Source organism: Bombyx mandarina, chromosome 01, assembly GCF_030267445.1.
Source record: "Bombyx mandarina strain Sakado chromosome 01, ASM3026744v2".
Classification (NCBI taxonomy): domain Eukaryota; kingdom Metazoa; phylum Arthropoda; class Insecta; order Lepidoptera; family Bombycidae; genus Bombyx; species Bombyx mandarina.
The window spans coordinates 11,016,510-11,036,169 of NC_143208.1; the positions used below are offsets into that span (position 1 = coordinate 11,016,510).

The 19,660-nt window shown below is 35.5% G+C and overlaps 1 protein-coding gene across 7 annotated transcripts in view; it reads left to right on the top strand.

Moving 5' to 3' along the window:
• Positions 1-19,660, top strand: part of ftz-f1 (ftz transcription factor 1) — an 80,096-nt gene that overhangs the window by 52,562 nt on the left and 7,874 nt on the right. For 6 of the 7 annotated variants that reach the window (XM_028179609.2, XM_028179605.2, XM_028179607.2 and 3 more), the window contains exons 1-2: positions 8,360-9,873; positions 18,275-18,897. In XM_028179609.2, coding sequence (XP_028035410.1) covers positions 9,375-9,873; positions 18,275-18,897 — 1,122 coding nt within the window. In that variant the 5' untranslated portion in view covers positions 8,360-9,374. Of the gene's footprint in view, positions 1-8,359; positions 9,874-18,274; positions 18,898-19,660 lie in introns of those variants that run through there. The other variant, XM_028179608.2, reaches the window with a different exon arrangement.

The following is a 19,660-nucleotide window of genomic DNA, read 5'->3' on the forward strand; positions in this document are numbered from 1 at the left end:
CTAAATTGTGTTATCGTCACTTCTTATGTGGTATCGCTTCAATTGAAGAGAAGTACTGAAACAAAAGCACGGTACACATAGGACTTAACAGTCGACGCAAACTAGTTTGTTGCTCCCAACTTATAATTAGTAAGTATAATTAATATTTAATAATATCTAAGAATGGCTCTAGATTAATTTGATGAATCTTGCGTGGTCTCTTGAATCTCCAATGGTTTGGCAGCTTTATAAAGTGCTTCCATTGAAGTCATAAAAAATATTGTTCAACATTCTTTCGTACAATAGTTAGGGCTACAATAATTATAGTTGTGCGGTTACTCAACACAAAAAATACTTCTTTATACGGCTCTATTTGACAGTGATACTGCGGGACCCAGCTTTAGTAATAAATTGGTAAATTATTGACCATTTAATAAGCGGTATTATTATTGTTTAATCTCTTAAATTTTTTACATTATGAATTTTCTTTTTATAAATATTAACAAACGCCACCTACATAAAGGGTAATAATATGAAGTACAGTTGTATCTTTGACAACTTCCAATGAATTAGTTAACTAGTTTGGCCGTGAATCGAACAAACAAATCAACTCACGTTTATAATTTACGACAATGTAGAATTAAAAATTGTTAGGAGGTATATTTAATATTTAAATAGAAAATTAATAGAAATTTAAAAGTTCGACAACTTATACAAGCCTATCTTCTGGAATCCAAGCAATTTGGTTAACCGATATGGCTAGCGGGTGAGGTTTATCGGTTTAAAAAATTAAATATTTTTTTTACAACTACATACCTCACAATAAACAACCATACCAGTTATTATTTTAAACATTGCCGCGCAATCAATCCTAAACTCACCTGAATGGAACTTCATTGTATATGACGTCATTTGGAATCAATAAAAACGGCGGGGCAATCGTTTTAATTTAATTAACTTCTCTTATAACATTATACTTAGTCTGGCCATAAATACTGTTACAAAGGAAAACAAAAAAATCTATGGCAAATAACATTTATTACTTTTACAGTGTGTTAGTTTAATACATAACAATTTATAGTATAAAAAGTTTATTCGAAGTGGTCTCTATTGGCTGCAATACAGTCCTTTAAATGTTGAGGCCAGTTATCAATAGAAGCACGCACTCTTTCCATGGGAAAAATTTTCACTGCCAATCGTATGGATTGTTTTAGGGATTCCAAATTATCATGGCGTGTAGAGCAAGCCGTACTCTCTTAAACTAACCGTAAATCATAATCCAGCGGATTAAGATCGGGACTAGACGACGGCCAGTCTTCAGCTCTGATTGGCGCCAAAATGAGAAAACTCAATGAGCAATCATATAAAAATGACAGATTCCAAATTCAAATGTAATATTTTGTTTATTTTTAATTGTAACAGTATTTATGGCCAGACTAAGTATTATATTATGTTATTGGTTTTTATAACGCATGTCTATATACATATAAATAAAACAGAAACAAACTGTCTAGTGCCATTTTCTGCTATTTGTAAATTGCTTTTCTTTTTTTTGTTCGTTAGTGTTGATGAACATTAATGTTATCATATATATTTTTTGAAAGTATCAAATTTTAGTTTTTCGAAATTCCATAACCATTACGTAAAAGTGTGAACAATATAGTATACCTAAATATTTTTTTTATTGTGTACGGTGTCAGTGATTATAATCGATAATACATCACTTTCTAAAGTGAAATATCAATAAAACTTGCAATACAAACTGTGTGAAATTATTAAATTAGTACATAATTAAATATATCCAAACTTATTTATTTAAATTTAATGTTTAATTAAATACATTTGGAATATAAACCTATTTTAAAAGATAGCACTCGCGGAAATTCCACGTGTAAACTCATAATAATATAATTTGAATCATCTTAGATTGTTTCATTAAGGAAAATGATAAATGATATTTTAAAAAATCGAAACAAATATTACTTATCACTGCAGTCGTTCGCACGTAACAGAAGTACGGCTTGCACGGTGAACAAGCCGCATTGTGTGCAGTGGGTGTGCCTTGCCACATGCGCACGAGTAACGTATCGACGCGAGCTTTGATAAAAAAACTGGGTCAACGCCTAATTATGTTTCACGTTGTGCCAAGATATGCGCATCGTTTCTGATGGATTTATGCTAATGCATGCTGCTGTATGATTGTGTTCGGGGGCATTGTATCGATACATACTTGCGATGCATTATACTTACAAAGCTGCAGCGAAAAATTAATACATCACCTATTTCTTTTTTATATTGTGACATTCATACGTGCGTGAGTGTGATGTAGCACGTTGCTAAGGCGTTACTGATGCCCATATAGATACTAAATGCCGCGAACTATCACAAAACCGAAATTGCAATTATTTTAATTTAATTTACAACGCCTGACTGCTTATTGGTACGGGGAAACGGGACTGTGGTCATAATAATCTTGGTTCACTATATCATGAAACATTAAATATGATTAAATTTAAAAACAGCAAGTGAAGCTTCACATAAATATTTTTAAAATAAAGAAAAAGTAAGTTTAACTCGCAAATTACTATATGCGTTTTTTATTATTGATGGATAGAATAAATAGGTCATCGAGGTATTGATGGCAGACCACAGACGTCATAACGTCAATAACACCACCCATCTTGTAACATGTGGTCGAAGTCTCAATTAGATCGCAAAGTATCAATAGTACCTAATTTACATAACCTTCTCGGAGACACGTAATAAATGGTAACAGAAGTCGTACCCGTATTTCTAGTTCTAAATTGCATAGATATAATCAGCAATTTACGATTGTAGGTTAAGGGAACACTCCAGAGAATTGGATCGGGATGTTTCAAGTCGATTTATCATTGAGGAATAAGCTTCAAGGATACGAAATTAAGACGACGACACGCTGAGATGAACAAAAATTATATTTATTAAATAAATCTTGGTTGAGGGCATTAACGAAATAAATTATGACCAATTACTTTGTTTTGATACATATGTAAGTTATAGTATAGGAGGGGCACAAAGAGGAGTTCTCGGATATTACGTAAGTAGGGAGAAACTAAAAGACGAAACTAGTAATACACTTTTAGTAGGTATCGCGAATTAATGAGTGCTTTTCGTATCCCCTTTTTTGCCCGAAGCAAACAATAGTAGCACACTATAAGAAAAAAAGAGCTGAAGAGACTGTTGTTTTGTGTGCGGGGAGACCTTGAGATTTAAATAGTAGTGATAATTTACGATCGAATTAACGATTTTCACTAATCGTGAAAGCTTAAAATTGTCATATTAGTATAATGCTTCTTATACAGAAATGTTTTAAAGCAATTTATGGATAATGTAAAAATAATAATTGCATATTGCAAGAAAATTCTATTTTTTATGGCAACATCAACATTTTTTATTTGGCTTCAACTAATAAGCCTTCCGGTTTTGAAAGGTTGATTAGCTGTCATTCCAAAATTGATTAAATCTTAAGTTTATCAGTACAGCATCAGTGACTTCAGTGGCTTAAATCTAATGCTAACCAATAGATGTAATATACAGTTAGGACTAATTTTTAGACAAAAATTGTTGTTTTAGCGCAGCGTACTGAATGAGCGTAGGTAGCTCAAATCGGATAATGTTTACGAGTTGCGATATGCTTTAACATCTTGATCCGATTAAGCATCTGACTCGATGTTTTAACTAAATGAGATAGAAATTCCATATGAAAATTAAATTACATCATAGGCACGATATTGACCGTGTACATCATTGTGTAGAATAAAAGCTAAAGATATTTAATATTATATCAGTAGCTGCAAGATCCCTCGGGGGCTATGTATGATATGTCCGCAAAAGAAGTTTTAAAAGAGTATTGAAGTTCCCAGGTACATGGCGACATGGTAGTGCCTCTGTCATTATCAATGCCTATGGACAGTGATAACCACTTTCCATCTGGCGGATCGAAAGGCCATTGCCATTGTTGGCAAGTAACACATTTCAACTAGTGTTAATTAAATTATGAAAACTAGTTGTCCCGCAGTAGTCGAAATTCGACTATAATTAATTGAAATTATAAGTTTGAACATTGTTATGGACTATTATACTTCTATAATCACAGATTTCGCCAAGACTACACTATAGACAAATAATATTAAAGATAAACAATATTAACCTATTTTCAATTTGACCACAGACTTTAAGCATTAACTAAAGTTTGACAATAAACAAAGAGTAACAACGTAGAGTCAAGAGTACAAAGAGAATAATTATATACATATGTGTGTGTGTGTGTCAAATACATGGCAGTGTGTGTAATGTTTTCTTTATTGATGGAATGTATCTTTTATGCATTATTTAAAAAAAAATTAGCATTGTGCACTCCTTCTTTATATTCTCTATAAGTGTGGTAAATGTCATTCTCCTCCGACCGCGCAATTTTCTTAAAAAGGGGTACAAAGTTTTTGTTTCACGTATTAATATATAGATGAATACATATGCAGAAAACAGGTTATATAATATTAAATAAATATCATGATTGCATTTTAGAAAATTAACTACGCTAGTTATTCATCAGCAATAAATGTCCGGTTACTTTCAAAGAAATGAATTTTTTGCACACAGTTAACTTTAAAGTAAATTTTAATGTCTGGTAAATGTTTCACTTTTAGCGTTCCATCCATTATGTTTTTTTCTATACATAGCGGCTCTTTTGATCTTAGTGAATCGTTAAATTTGAAAACACAAACTGAAAGAAAGCTAAACAACACATATCATAAATGCAAATTTGGTGAGATGTTAATACTAAGTGGGCCATAAATGAACGGAAAGCTGTCAAATAGACAATGAGCTCTTTTTTTATCAAGCTGAGAAGATTTTCGTTATTATAAAGTATGATACTTACAATACGACACAATATTTTAAATTAAAATACCTGTTGTATAAACCAGTTATATCCTAAGTATATCTGAAACCAAAAACAAACCAATGGGCCGCATGCCAAATTAGAAATGTAATGTAGAAGTCTTCTACGTCTCTCCAGACCATCAGATTAGGTAGGAAAAAAAAAATTATGGAATGAAGATCAGACGATATCTAAAAATTTTTTTTACCATATTTTACTTCTTACATAGGCACCATTACAGAGTCGAAAGAGACGACAGTCGCTAAGGAAAAAGTACTAGCTTTGACAATTCAATTCAAACAGTGTACATATACATTAACAATGTAGTCCAAAATAAATGAAACAAGAAGATACCTACTTCTTGCGGTTTGAACTCGTTTTTTGTCTTATTTATAATTTCGACGTTCTCCCTACTTAGATGAAATAAATGAAAACAAATAAATTCCGCTACGTACATAAAGTATTGAGATGCTAACTACCTAACACTCAAAGATAGAATGTAAAAATGTATAATATCGTCAAGGTTAGAACGAAGCTTGCTGCACCGCGCTCGGACCATGAGATACAGCATCAAAAATTCCACGTGACGACAATTATGTTGGGCATGGAAAACTCTGCATAGATAAAAAAATTATTTACTAATGGAAATATCTTGATTACAAGCTATATGTATGCCGATATCACATTATTTTTATATATATAAACGAATGGGAAGTAAAGTTTAATATTTCCTTTTCGCTTCTTTAGTGCTTTATTGATTAAAAGACAAGGCAAGCAATTCTTATGACCTGAATCAAAGACATCAATCTATTCATGTAGACTAACAGAGTTCACTTTCACGAACGTTTCTGTATTTTGTAACCAAAGTTAATATTTTTTTATTTGAGCCTTCCAAATATGCCTTTTACGTAGTTTCATATCAGCTTAGAACATATCATTCTAGAATAGAATAAGTAATTACGAGGCACATAAGGTACGATTCTTTAGCGAGACTTAAAATCGTCAAGATATTCGTTTCTTCGCGATTTTTCAGTTTTGCAATTTTATTAAACTAACGTTTGTTTATCTTGCTATCATCCGTCCTGCACTGCAAACTGATCATTTATTATACTTAGCAAATGGCTATGTCGATAGAATTATACTATTGATACTAATGTTTGTATTATTGAAGCACGTTGTTATTTCTTTAGAGTTTTTAGTAATGTGATGATGAGACGTGAGATGAACGCTGAATTTAATAATTGTTGTTTTGACTTGTTGTTTAAAATTTGTTAATTTTATACTCTACCTACATACAGGCAATCAGTTTCTTTTACAATTTTCGATAACAATTTTCGTTACAGTTTCGTTATTAAAACATGAACAAAAAATGCGTACGTACTTACGTATTTTTTTTATCGAAAGGTTTAAGGCTACGAATATTAACGTATACTTTTAATGTTGAAAATTCAAGAAGCCTGTATTAAACGTAATTTCTCAACAAAGAGCATCATCGATCGTGAAACCTAGACGAGAGATTATCATTGACCTACTGACCCATTGCACTTGGCTCCGGCACCCAAAATCCTCCCTAGCGCCGGCCGCCCGCCCGACTCCTACCAGCGGAGAGGCGCCGTCTCACACACACAGCTAGCACACAAACAAGATCTTGATTTACTTCCTGATATTTATAAACACGTTCCATCTTAGAGCTGAGCATTCAAAAATATGTATGTAGCTACAACGATATCCATGTACTACGCAACATAACGTATGTATTAAATTAATTCGGTTATCCGTTTCCTTATATATTTTGTGAGTAATAATTTTATGTATCCCAAGGGATGAAAGGATCTATTATTAGATGATAATGATATAATAATTATTTTTTTATAATGTTGGCTTAAGGTAAAATAAAATGTATAAATAAATCGTATACCTTTAAACGAGCAATTCTTGTATATATATATATAATCTGAATCTCGGAAACGGCTCCAACGATTTTCATAAAATTTATTATACAGGGGATTTCGGAGGCAATAAATCGATCTAGCTACGATTTATTTTCAGAAAATGTTGTTTTATTCGTGTTTTCAATAATCAAGTCTTCCCGACATCTATTGGCGAATAATAATACTATTTTTCTTAATTGAGGGCAACTAACCGCTTTAAAGACACAACAAGATGGCGTTATCCAAAAAAAAAACCGAGGAAAGCTCGGTCATAATCTAGTTAAAATAACCGTACGATCACACATCGTGTCTATCGATAGCACCGCAAACAGCATGCGATAATGTTATTATTATAAAACGAGCGCTAGTCACATACGCGCGTATTACGTTACGTTACATCAAAGCGCGTCATCGAGCACGGAGAAAGTATGACGTCGTTGCGAAGAAAGCAAACTGCGCGTGCGACTCTGCGAGCACTCTTGCTTTCATCAGAGGCCGAAGCGTCTGCATGATAGCGAAAACGACATACCTCGGGTATGCCCGCCTTGCGCACTTTATCCGGTATTCAGGTCTTGATTATGAAATTTAAACTATTGAGTCATTTAAGTTTATTATGCATGTTTAGGTTTTTTTTTATTGCCCTTGTAGGCAGACGAGCATACGGCTCACCTGATGGTGAGTGGTTACCGTCGCCCATGGACTTCAGCAATGCCAGGGGCAGAGTCAAGCCGCTGCCTACCGATGCACACTATGGTTTACTACGTACGATTGCTTTGTAGACGTTTGTGAGGGTTATATAAAATGAAAATAAATGTGTCGCACTATTTAAGCAACAAACATCATATTTTTTTGCAACGTTACGTCTAGTACTAATCGTACTCAGCATAACCATGTTATTGAAACATGAGATGAGGAATTTAACTTATAGTATTTGCTGCGTCAAAGCTCGTTGTCTCGATGCCTAAATGGCATTATTTCATTGTAAATAACAATATTTGGTTGCCTTAACTTATGATATGTTTCAACAAGTATTATTGAACGTTTTATAAAAACTTTTATTTTAATTAATTAATTACACAATTTTAGTTCACCGAAAATTAGTGATAGTATAGGGTACAATATAAAGGGTTTAGCCAAGATAATTAACAACAGAGATTAAATGTAAGAAGTACTTTTAATTATTTTTAACATCGCTCTACAATAATTCAGTGAGACTGACTTTCTGAGTTAGTTGTGTATCCTATATAAATGTTTGTTCTGATTCCTAAACGATCAACGGAATAGAATTTTTTCTTTAACCTTTCAAACATATTGAAACTTAATATTGGTAGGGAGAGTCATGCAAATATGTTGTTTCTTTGGATTAGATCTACATTCAGTATAAACAGTTTGATATACAGACTCTCATTCAATCCGTTTAATCTATAATTTAATAATTGAGTTTACCATGAAATTTTGTAGTTATATGTTTGATACGTTTCTTTATCGGTACTCTTGTAATTTAGGATATTTTCTTAATTTTCGTACAATTGTAGAGTGTTAAGTGTAAACGCATCGAATTTTTTTACACTGCATACACAAGGCTATTACAGTCACTTGTTCGTGACCTGTCGAATGATTTTAAAAATAAAGTAGGTCAAGAACTTTATTTAATTTTAATTACTTAAAGCTCTGTATTTAAGAATGCTTTATAGGTCTTTATTTTTTGTACGACTTCGTAACAAGCGTTGTCTATGGGTATGATAAGAATATCATTTAAAATTTTGTGTATAAGGGTACTGAGACCTCAATCTAGATTTTTCCGGCAATTTAAACTCTATTTTGACAAACGATGTGAGCGACCACGTTAGTAGAGCTAATTTATTTTCTGTTGACAAATTAGCGTAAGTAAAGCCGTGTGCGAATATTTCGAATGTAGACACGAGTTGTAGGAGGCAACCCTGCCCTGCTGCGGCACTACGCGCAACTGGGTCACCGGGCCGCCCCCCGCACCGCCCTCCACCCGAGCGGTGGCGCAACAGCGCGAACGCGCACTAACATAGACCTGGATCGCGGGAAAGTAGGTCACCGACTCACTTTCACTTATTACATGGGTTCCTAATCGTTTTCCATTGTGTGAGCGGGCGGGGGCTCGCGGGTGACGGCGGGGCGCGCATGCGGGAGGCGCCGGCACGCGCGTCGTTGTCGCCGGCCGGCCACCAGTCGATCGTGGTACGTCTACTGTGAGGTACGCGTGCTACCGTCAGTCAAATCTACTCGTCGCGATCGTAACTAACCCCGCGCACAGTTGAAGACTTGTGCGATAGGTCGTTATAGTTCCAATAGTGACTGATATTAGCGCGAAGCGCTATTATTTTCACACAATTGTTATAGGACAAAATGTGCTGGATTTCCGTGCCTACTTTAGTGCTTGAACAGGTGCAGCTCGCAAGCGGCAGCTAGTGTTGCGGCCAGACCGCTAGTGAACTCGGTGACTGTGTGAACGTTTTTGCGGTTGAAAGCCGCTCAGGATTTACAATAAAAACGGCCGCATCGTGCGGCTGAGCATGACGATGGACCAGCAAACAAGCCTCATGTCCCTTAATATGTCCCCATTTGATTTAAGTCCTGGTCCAGAAGGATCGGCTTCGGGTGGTGGACCTTCCAGTGCTTCCCAACAATATGTGCCCCAAGGCGCAGCATACCAATGCCCCCCTGAACAACAATCATTTGGATATGCCAATCTGGATGCTTCATATCTATTTCCGACAGGCACTGGAGGTGAACCAGGAGCGTATCTGCCGACAGCAGGAACAGTTTGCGACCAAACTGATACCAAGGATGTAATAGAAGAATTGTGTCCCGTCTGTGGAGACAAAGTCAGCGGCTACCACTATGGATTGCTGACGTGCGAATCCTGCAAAGGTTTCTTCAAAAGAACCGTTCAGAACAAGAAGGTTTATACATGCGTCGCCGAAAGAGCCTGCCACATAGACAAAACTCAACGGAAACGCTGTCCCTTTTGCCGTTTCCAGAAATGTCTTGATGTGGGCATGAAACTTGAAGGTAAGGTTTTATCACTGTATCCTGTTCTTATTTTCTAACTACATATTTGTCAGTTTCATCCGAAAGTATAGCTCTACATAGAGAAAATTACAGCATAGATTACATATCAAACTTGGTAGAGAACCTCAAAACCGTGCATTTCCGTCGACCTTTACCCGATTCCGAATATCATCTAGCTCCAACTTACTGTGCCAGCTTTCTGAGTAGCGCCACCCACACTGGGGTGCGGTGCAACCCACTTCCCAAATACACACATTCTTCACCGTTATCTATTTAGCTCAACGTTTACAAAATTCACTACAAATTTCCTAATGTTTCATGTATTAACTTCTTCATGTTCATCCACGTAACTAGGCAAATTATTGTTTGACAACAGTATTGTTCGATTCCCACCTACGAATGCTTATTAGTAGAACCTCGAATATTCTTATTTTCGAAACATTCAAACTGTCATGAATTATATATACATAGGTACGTTCAGTATGTAGTTTCATTTTACATTTTCCAAGTAACATCACGTTTTCGCACTACAAAAATTTAATAAATTATTAGTCTCTAAAACATTTAACACATCATTTGTAACACATTTCAGGCCAAACGTAAATTATTACTTATAGCAAGATGTTGTAAAATGTATCAAGCAACATAGCTTGTTATTTGCCACCATAAACGTACACATAATCATTTCATACTTGTAAAAATATGTTTGTAATTATTCCGTTATAGTACCCCGTTCTAAAAAATGAGGAAAAATTATAATTGTGTAATTCTGCAAATACGATTTGATTTAGAGATATTCTTTGCCAGAAGGCAAAAGGATTGTTAATTGTTAAGACTGACAATCCTAACAAGAAATTCACCTAGGTCACGATTCATTGAAACCGAAACCTATTATAATATCATTATTTTTATTGACTACGTCTAAATTCGTGTTCTACTATCGTGTATTTAAAATTTATTTGTCATTGGTAATGTTTATTATTAATTTTTTTATTTAATGTTACATAACTGATAAAAGTAAGGGTGCGGTTAGAGGTGATTACTTTTTAGGCAAATCATTAATATCTAGTCGGTGATCGTGTGGGGCGGAGCTTGAAGTGCGGATCGTTCTAAATTTAAAACGCGCGCGGCCGCAGAGCTCCCTGACCTACTTGCAAGCGGGGCCGCGATGCGGCGCGCGCGCCGCTTGATTGTGCGTGCATGTACACTACGTGCAATTGCTGTGGTGTGCGTGAGCCGCTCGCCATTCTGTGTTTCGCCAGATGATGTTTGCAACACTCAGTACCAATGCAAATTTAGGATGATAATTTGCAATGGTTATGTTTCCATTAGGGATTGCATATTTTCAATTAATGGTAAACGACACAAGACTAAATAATCTATGAGCTCTCGGAAAAATATTTAATTACATTGAAGGTATGCAGCTGGTATACCTAATTCTTTCTAATATAACTTTCTCATGTACTGTGTCGAAACCAAGTCAAAGTATATTAATTGAATTAAAAGTAAAAACAAAAATAAACAAGTAACATTTATCGCAAGCATATGACAGATGACACAATTCACACAAATCGTTGCCTGACCCGAATAGCGGCGGTTGCGAGAGCCTCGCACCGCCTGCCCGACCCGTAGCAAGGCTTGTGCAATGCCACAACGAAAGCACTCGCTTAAAACTCTAGAAGCATATTGACCTGAATCTATATTTTTGCTTCAAATATTTTGAACATCTCTGTATTTAATCGTTTATTACACGTCCTTAATGATGGTGGTTAGACAGAACAGACTTTAGCGGCAGTTCTAATCCGTATATGGTGTATTTATTTATTTTAATAATCTCTTTGAGACGAAATAAATAATTAGAAAACTCAAGACATACAATAGAAATAAATTACAGTACGTGACTACAAACGAATTTGAATTGCGTAAACAAATAAAATTTGTCATCAAAGAATAATACCAACTTTTTTGCTGTTTACCAAGTTTCCACGGTTTTACCTTTAAATTTTTATAGCATGTTAGTTAGTAGCTGTTTTTGTGGACAATAGAACCTTACATTTATAGAAATTTCGAAATTATATAGCATCTATGAATTTAAGTTGTATTATCTGTATGATATTTGACAATATTCTAACTAAATTCGTTAGAAAGACTAAATCTTTGCTTTCTAAACATAACATGGAGAAGATTTCAAAAATTCCGTAAATTATAAAAGCGATCAGGGTTGATGATCAGTCTCACAGCAGCGACTGTATCGTGTCGTTTCGACACAATCGAGCGCCGTTGTCGGTGGGGTGCGCTGCGCAAGCGTCGTTTCACAAGACGCTCAGTCGCCCTGTCGCAATGGACTACCCAAATGTGACCTGAACACGTATCGCGTTACCTGACTGTAGAGGATGCCAAATCGGCCCAGCATTAAACAGCCACCTTCTCTTCTCCGATTCGTGTTATTGTTTTCTAGCAGTATCACAGATGGATTAATTGAATTGTGTAATTATTGAAAATGGTATCATCGTTACCTGCACCGTTTTATTATCTTTTGCATTGACAGTCGGCTTCAAACATGACAAACGCCATGTAGATCTGTAAAAATGGTAACCACATATTTTTACTTACAAATAAATATGTAGTACTAATCTGTCCGTTTTTCCAGAATACAAGCAATTTAAGCTCACATCGTTGGTAACCGTTTACTATTACCAAAATACCCATATTTTTGTCCGTCGTGTATGTTAGTCTAGGCTTATCTATGAAACGACTGAGCTGATTCTGGTCGAACTTTCAGTGCCCGGTGGAGACATTTTTAAAAGAATAAATGTGAGTTAGTAGTCAGCTAAGAAGAACGTAATTATTTTATTATAAATTTGATCCGATTTTAATTACAAGGCCAATAATAAGCCCATTTAACATCATGAAGATACCAACTGTACCTATCAATATCGAATTTAGTTGCACTTGATGATTGAATTTTCCCACAACCACTGAATTGCAACAACGTTTCACTGAACTAAAGAGAAAACTATTATAGGTCGCCCCAAAGTAATGTTGATTATCTATATTTTTAAATTAAACATTACTCTCATGCAACCAAGACCGAAATAAATTATCAACACTGTCTTTTTTAGAGGAATACATTTAAAAAAATGTAAAATAGAAGTCAAACACGCAAATTAGCGTACCTTTACGTCACTTTTGTATGTAGAAATATTAAGTGATACTTTATATTGCTTTGTTCAGTGATACTTTGTATGATTATTGTTAGTCGTTGGTAAAACTATTCAGTCACTTTAAATAATAATAATGGGCATTCGATGCTAATGGAACCATCTATCCAGATTTCCTTTATATTATTAGTATTTTCAAATTAATTATTAATTACACACACAACTTATTTAATTTTATAGTTAATGAAATGAGAGTGTGTTTATATGTTGTAAAATAAGAAATGAGAATAATGTTATCGTAGGTGCTTAGGTAGTTTAGATATGTATGTATGTAAATGTAATTGTTTTCTTTAAAAGTTCATAATTTGAATTGTTTTCATTTAGTGTTTGTTTAGTGGTTAGTTAGTGCTTATGGGACCCATAGATATCATAACGTGTATGTTTGATATATGAAGAATCCATTGCCGTGCGGGCTTACAATTCGTCATATCACTACTGAAAATTAACACATCCAAGTTAACGTCAGCCTTAAATTCAGCATTTATTAATATTGTAATGGTTACTTCAAAATTAAAATTTAGAGTACCCAAATAAAATAATATTAGAGTATAGTAATCGGCAAACTTCTTGAGCAAATGACCTTGACTGCGCAGAACCGAATTTTAGATCACTTTGGTGGTGAGGGTGAGGCGCGACGGCAGGGGAAATCGTATCGAGCGCGTTATTGGTAGATCAGTCGAACCTTGCGTCCCGCACCGCGCCCTCATTCCGCTTGCTCCCAAAAGTACGCTTGCGTACAGTGGAAAGTCTATCGTTATTAATCGTTAAGTTATTTGTTATAATTGCTTGTGGACTTTGTTGCCATTGCTATTTGATGAGTGTTTGTTGATTTTTTATAAAACATACACTATGCCGTGACAAACTGGTGTAGTACTTAAAAGAAAGGGTAGAAAATTTGTGTACGACGTATATTGCTTCATTATAAAACAGGGGAAGAATGATATGGAAAAATTAAAACAGACTAAGGAAGCAACAAAAACATCAGTGAGTACTGTTAGGTGCATTATTAACGAAGCTAAAGGCTCTGGCTTGCTCGCCGTGTTTCGGACTCCGGGTAAGAAAAGATCAGGGAAGAAGAAAGTTACCGGAATGGATAGTTTCGTTCAATCTGTAATAAAAAGATGTAATCATAATAACTACGTAACAAGCAGCGAAACTCCGTATCGTAGAAAGGCTTCTAAAAATTTAAAGAAGATATAAATTTTAATGGCTCGGAATGAAGCTTACGACGAATTATGAAAGAGCTAGGCTTCAGATGGAAAAAAAGAACAGAAAATAATCGGAAGCTCGTAAATGAAAAAAGTAACATTCGATTACTACGAATCGAATATCTTCAAAAAATAATTAATTATAGACAAAAAAGAAGACCGAATCGACCGAGTTGTAAACTACGCCGATGAGCACTATGTCGACTCATCACGATAATAGCGACTCGGGTGATGAAAACAGTGATGATGATGATGGTCAAGATTATGATAACGAAAAAAAACCAACCACCAAGACCAAGAACCAAGACCTGGCAACAGCTCTAGTTTTGACTTAATAGAAGGAATATTTATTTTACCCCAAGATTAAATTATTACAATTATTAACCTATATGTTTTGTTGATGTTCTAATAAATATATAAATAAATACATATGTTGATTTTAATAATTTAATAGCATTATGACGCAAAGTAAATAATGTTTTTGCACGTGAGTGTACCATGCGCAAACTTACCCCCACTACGCCAACAAATGCTCAAGAAGTTTGCCGGTTATTATACATAGTGATGAACAAAAACTTGCCTACACATGTGTACTCAATATATTGCTATTTGTTCCACTGCGCAACAAAGCCGAGCCGGGTAGGGCAAGTAGAATGGCGAAGAATAATGACGGTTTTTACATGGACCGCTGACCGCAGTGTGGACAGAGTTTTACGTAACTCAAAGTTATTATGATATAAATTATTGCAACTACTGTTCGGAAATTCAGATACTTAAAACATGAATTATGTATTCACGAACTCGTACCTACATAACGTGAACAACTAACAACAATAATTAAACCCATTTAAGATATAGAATGAAGGACTTGATTAAATTAATTTTAACGCTCTTTGGCGTAGGGCGTAGGGCTTTGTTATACAAAGCGATGCAACTAATTCCAGCTTACACCGTCTTTTGTCTCTTTCGATCGTGTTTGAAGCCGACTTTCAATGCAGAAGACAACGTGCCGTAACCATTCCTAAGTTTCCACCGCGCTTATTAAATAAGGCCACTAATGTTTATAATGGTATTATTATGCAAGGTATCTAAACGATACGATTGTGAATCTAGTACTGTAGGGGTCACGCGTTCAGAGCTAGGACAGATGTTAAGTCACAATAAAAACGCGCGCGCCAGCCGACTATTTCGGCGCGCTGCCTTGACCTGAATAGAGTGTTTCGACAGAGCGGCCTCGCACACCGGGCCTTTCTATTTTTTAGGCATTACCTGTCGTATTATTACGACATTTCTACGAGTGCCGCCATCTTAGAAGGATTTTTGTTGCGCTTCAAAACCGTTTGTAATAGCAGAAATAAACCGGTTTCCCTATGTTTAACATAAAATGTGTCATTGTAGGGTTTTTAGTTTTTAACAAAATCTCCAATACGTTCAATATGTGTATACATGGAGTAATCAGGTGCAAAATCTTTAAATACTGTTAGTGGCAAAGATCCACTTGGACTCTAATAAGACCTAGTTAAAAATTCCAATCGTATTATATGAAAGATCTTGACATAGTTGGGCGGATCATCACGGTTGATGATTTAACAGTGTTGTGTAATGGTGTAATGATCGTCGACGTAGGTATCTCAACGCGCGATCGTATGCGTGCGGGTGTTCGGCAATAATCGGCCATCACCGGCTTCATTCGTACGGTGAGGCGCGGAGTGCGGGGTGAGCACTCCGCCAGCCTTGACCAAGTTTCACCGGCTCGTCGGTACAAGGAGCGATCCCCACCTCTTCCCGTCCTTTCAGTACATACTATTTTTTATCTCGTTGACACGATTACTTCATTTGACGGCCCTGACGCGTATGCCAAGGTCATATTGATGATCATGCAGCCTAAAATTTCTGAGATTGTTTAAATTAAACACCCATTATAAAGTTTTGGCTGTAAAAGAGGCAAGGATACCGTTCGATTTTGCGTGACCTCGTTCCCAAGATAGACCTTGACCCATCTCTGACAATTGGGCTACAGGCCACAAATAACATCAGAATGCGAGGTGAACACAAACGTATGTGTCTATTTCGGCCCGAAGTCTATTTGTCACAGAGACGTATGTTTTTGATTTGTAAAAATGACCTTGACCTTGATCTAGTTTAGCTTAGTAATAAATGACTGACCTCGTTTACCGCATTATCGACTATCATAGTATATTCATTCGTTTACAATATTATGAGTTATTAATAAAATACTATTACATATCAATAAACTCTCAGCTGTGTCTATGATACGAGAAACGACCAATGCAGATTTGTGTTAAACGAATAATGAAGACCTATTAATAGGTTTTTTATTAATGTTTTGAAAACATTTGTAAGTTTATGAACAACGTACTAAAACACCGCGATGCATATTGACTCTTTTTTACTGACTACAAAAATAAATATTGTTGCATTTAAACGTATTTTATGCTTACCAATAATTTGTGGTTCGTTGTTAGCGTGTTTTAAATTAAAAATAAATAGTTTTAAAATTTACATGTTACTATTTAACTGCAAAATACCCATTACGATTTTGTTCATTTTTGACATTGACATAATAAATTGCACACTATTCTTCTTAACAAGTGGTAATTAGTAAAATGATAAAAACTTAACATTAAAACTAAAATTATTGATTGGTGGTGGAGTATTACGGAAAAATGTTTACTTTTTGTGTAGTCCTTAATAATTAAGAATACTTTTTATAAATTATTACATCACAACTTAATTTTACCACTTGAATTTAATTAGTCTGTATAAATAAACAATGAGTTCAACAGAAATTACCTTACTGGAACTCTGAATCTCTATTAAGTTAAGTTGTGTTATAATTCTAAATTACATTCATTCAAGACCAAACATTATTTTTGTCCCACCCATGGAAAGATTGAAAAAATCTGATTTAGATTGAAAGTAATTTCTGTGACCATACTGAAATACATTACTATGAGTTTATACACATTCATTAAGTTATACTAACTTATGCATTGCAAATATATTTATTTACAAAATATTGGAACCCCTACATATCGTTCGAAATTGCATTTTGTCAAACCTTAATCCTAATACTCATAACATAAGTAAGCATTTAAATATAATTTATCATTCAAGAAATGTTTAACATATAAAACATAAACTCACAAACATTCCACATTCATAGAAGCAATTTTTATTATCTCTTAGTAAATTTTATCGGTCTCAAAACGAATTACTAGAGTACATTCTTAATCATTATTGTTTTTAACATAGACTAACTGGCAAATGTAAAGTTCATTTCTGTTAGTGAAAAATCCAACAAGATTTATTCAAAAACTAATTAGAATCTCAATACCTACATGAGAGTCTGGTTTGCAGTACAAAGCCGGCTGGCTGAATCGCACATAGCAATGCTTTAAATCCGTTACACATTCCATCTCTGTTTAACCTTTAAAGAAGCCCTACAATCTATCCTTATCGCACTATGCGCGTTAGCCACTCTTACAATAAAAACTGGTTGTTATTTTTAACTCGTGGGTTGGACGATTCTGCTATTCACTGAAAGCCCCTTCGCTTCCAGGTTCAATGCTGTTCAAGTCTATACTTTCATTTTATAATGTAGTATGTATGTAGTAATTCTTTAGGTTCTTTAGTTAGTAATTCTGTATTAACGCTTCCACAATAAAGCTGAAATATTTTGATTAATTGTGCACAGGGCACAAATATAATAACCGATGACTAGATACTAAATTATTTTGTATTTGGGAAATATCTCAGAAAGTTAGCACAGTTTGATTTATTTAATTAAATTACGAGACTAAATTCAAGACACAATGATTTGTTAAAAAAATGCCGTGATTTCGTTTTGTTAACGTGTCCCGAACCAATCACTTAATATTTAACGGAACTGATAAAATATCACAAACTTTACTACAATCACTATATGTGTTATCTTTTTATGATTTTCAGCGGTTCGAGCAGATCGTATGCGCGGTGGTCGAAATAAATTTGGCCCTATGTACAAACGAGACCGTGCCCGTAAATTACAAATGATGCGCCAGCGACAAATCGCCGTTCAGACTCTGCGTGGTTCTCTAGGGGACGGTGGATTAGTCCTTGGTTTTGGTTCTCCGTACACAGCTGTATCCGTTAAACAAGAGATACAGATTCCGCAAGTATCGTCATTGACGTCCTCGCCTGAGTCGTCGCCGGGACCAGCGCTCCTTGGGGCTCAGCCACAGCCACCGCAGCCACCTCCACCACCAACTCACGACAAGTGGGAAGCCCACTCACCACACTCGGCGTCGCCGGATGCTTTCACGTTCGATACACAATCGAACACCGCCGCTACACCATCCAGCACAGCCGAAGCTACTAGCACTGAAACTTTACGAGTTTCTCCAATGATCAGAGAATTCGTACAAACCGTCGATGACCGCGAGTGGCAGAATGCACTGTTCGGACTCTTACAAAGCCAAACATATAACCAGTGCGAAGTAGATCTCTTCGAGTTAATGTGCAAAGTGCTGGACCAAAATTTATTCTCTCAAGTGGATTGGGCAAGAAACACAGTGTTCTTTAAGTATTTAAAGGTGAATTATTTTTATTATTACTTTTTACATAAACAGGTGAAGATTGAAACCACCTGATAGTAGGGAATCCGTTATCCAAAGACCAAATCAAGACCTCCGGACGCAATGAGAGCCTGATCAACAGTAAACATGCAGATAAGTATGAATTATCCTAACCCAAATCCTTAAACCATATCCTGGTGTACACCAAATTGCTGGCGAATATGTAGCTTTGCGATGCTGTGCTATAAGTTTGTTTGATTTATTGATTAGCTCTGCGAATGTTTATAACAATTTGTCTAATAGTTTGCGCTCATTACTGGGTGACTGTGTGAGTAAGGGGCGCGTGTGACGCAGTGGGCGACGCGGTACCTCTCGCAATCGATACACCGCGCTGTCCGCGCCACGCCGCACCAACTGGGTCAAGTTCCCACGACAAGCGTGCCGCGGTGCCGCCTTCTAATACATACTCCCTTACTTTTCTTTTCCGAACTTCAAACATGTTTACAAAATTAGAATGATATATTACTCAAATTAAACTTCGAAAGCTTGGTATTTTTGAAGTACCAACGTTTCTTGCGCTACTATAGAATATTTAGTGAGAAAAAAATGAACCATCACCGAAATCAGAAACTGAATAAAAAATATTAAATTCGTTCTATGGCACAATAAGTTTGTAAGTCTAAGTGGGAACAATCAATTTATGAGGTGTCATAAATGAGTTCAATCAATCAGTAGTAGATGTCAATCGACGAAGAAACAGAACAGTGGTGGCAATGGCAGC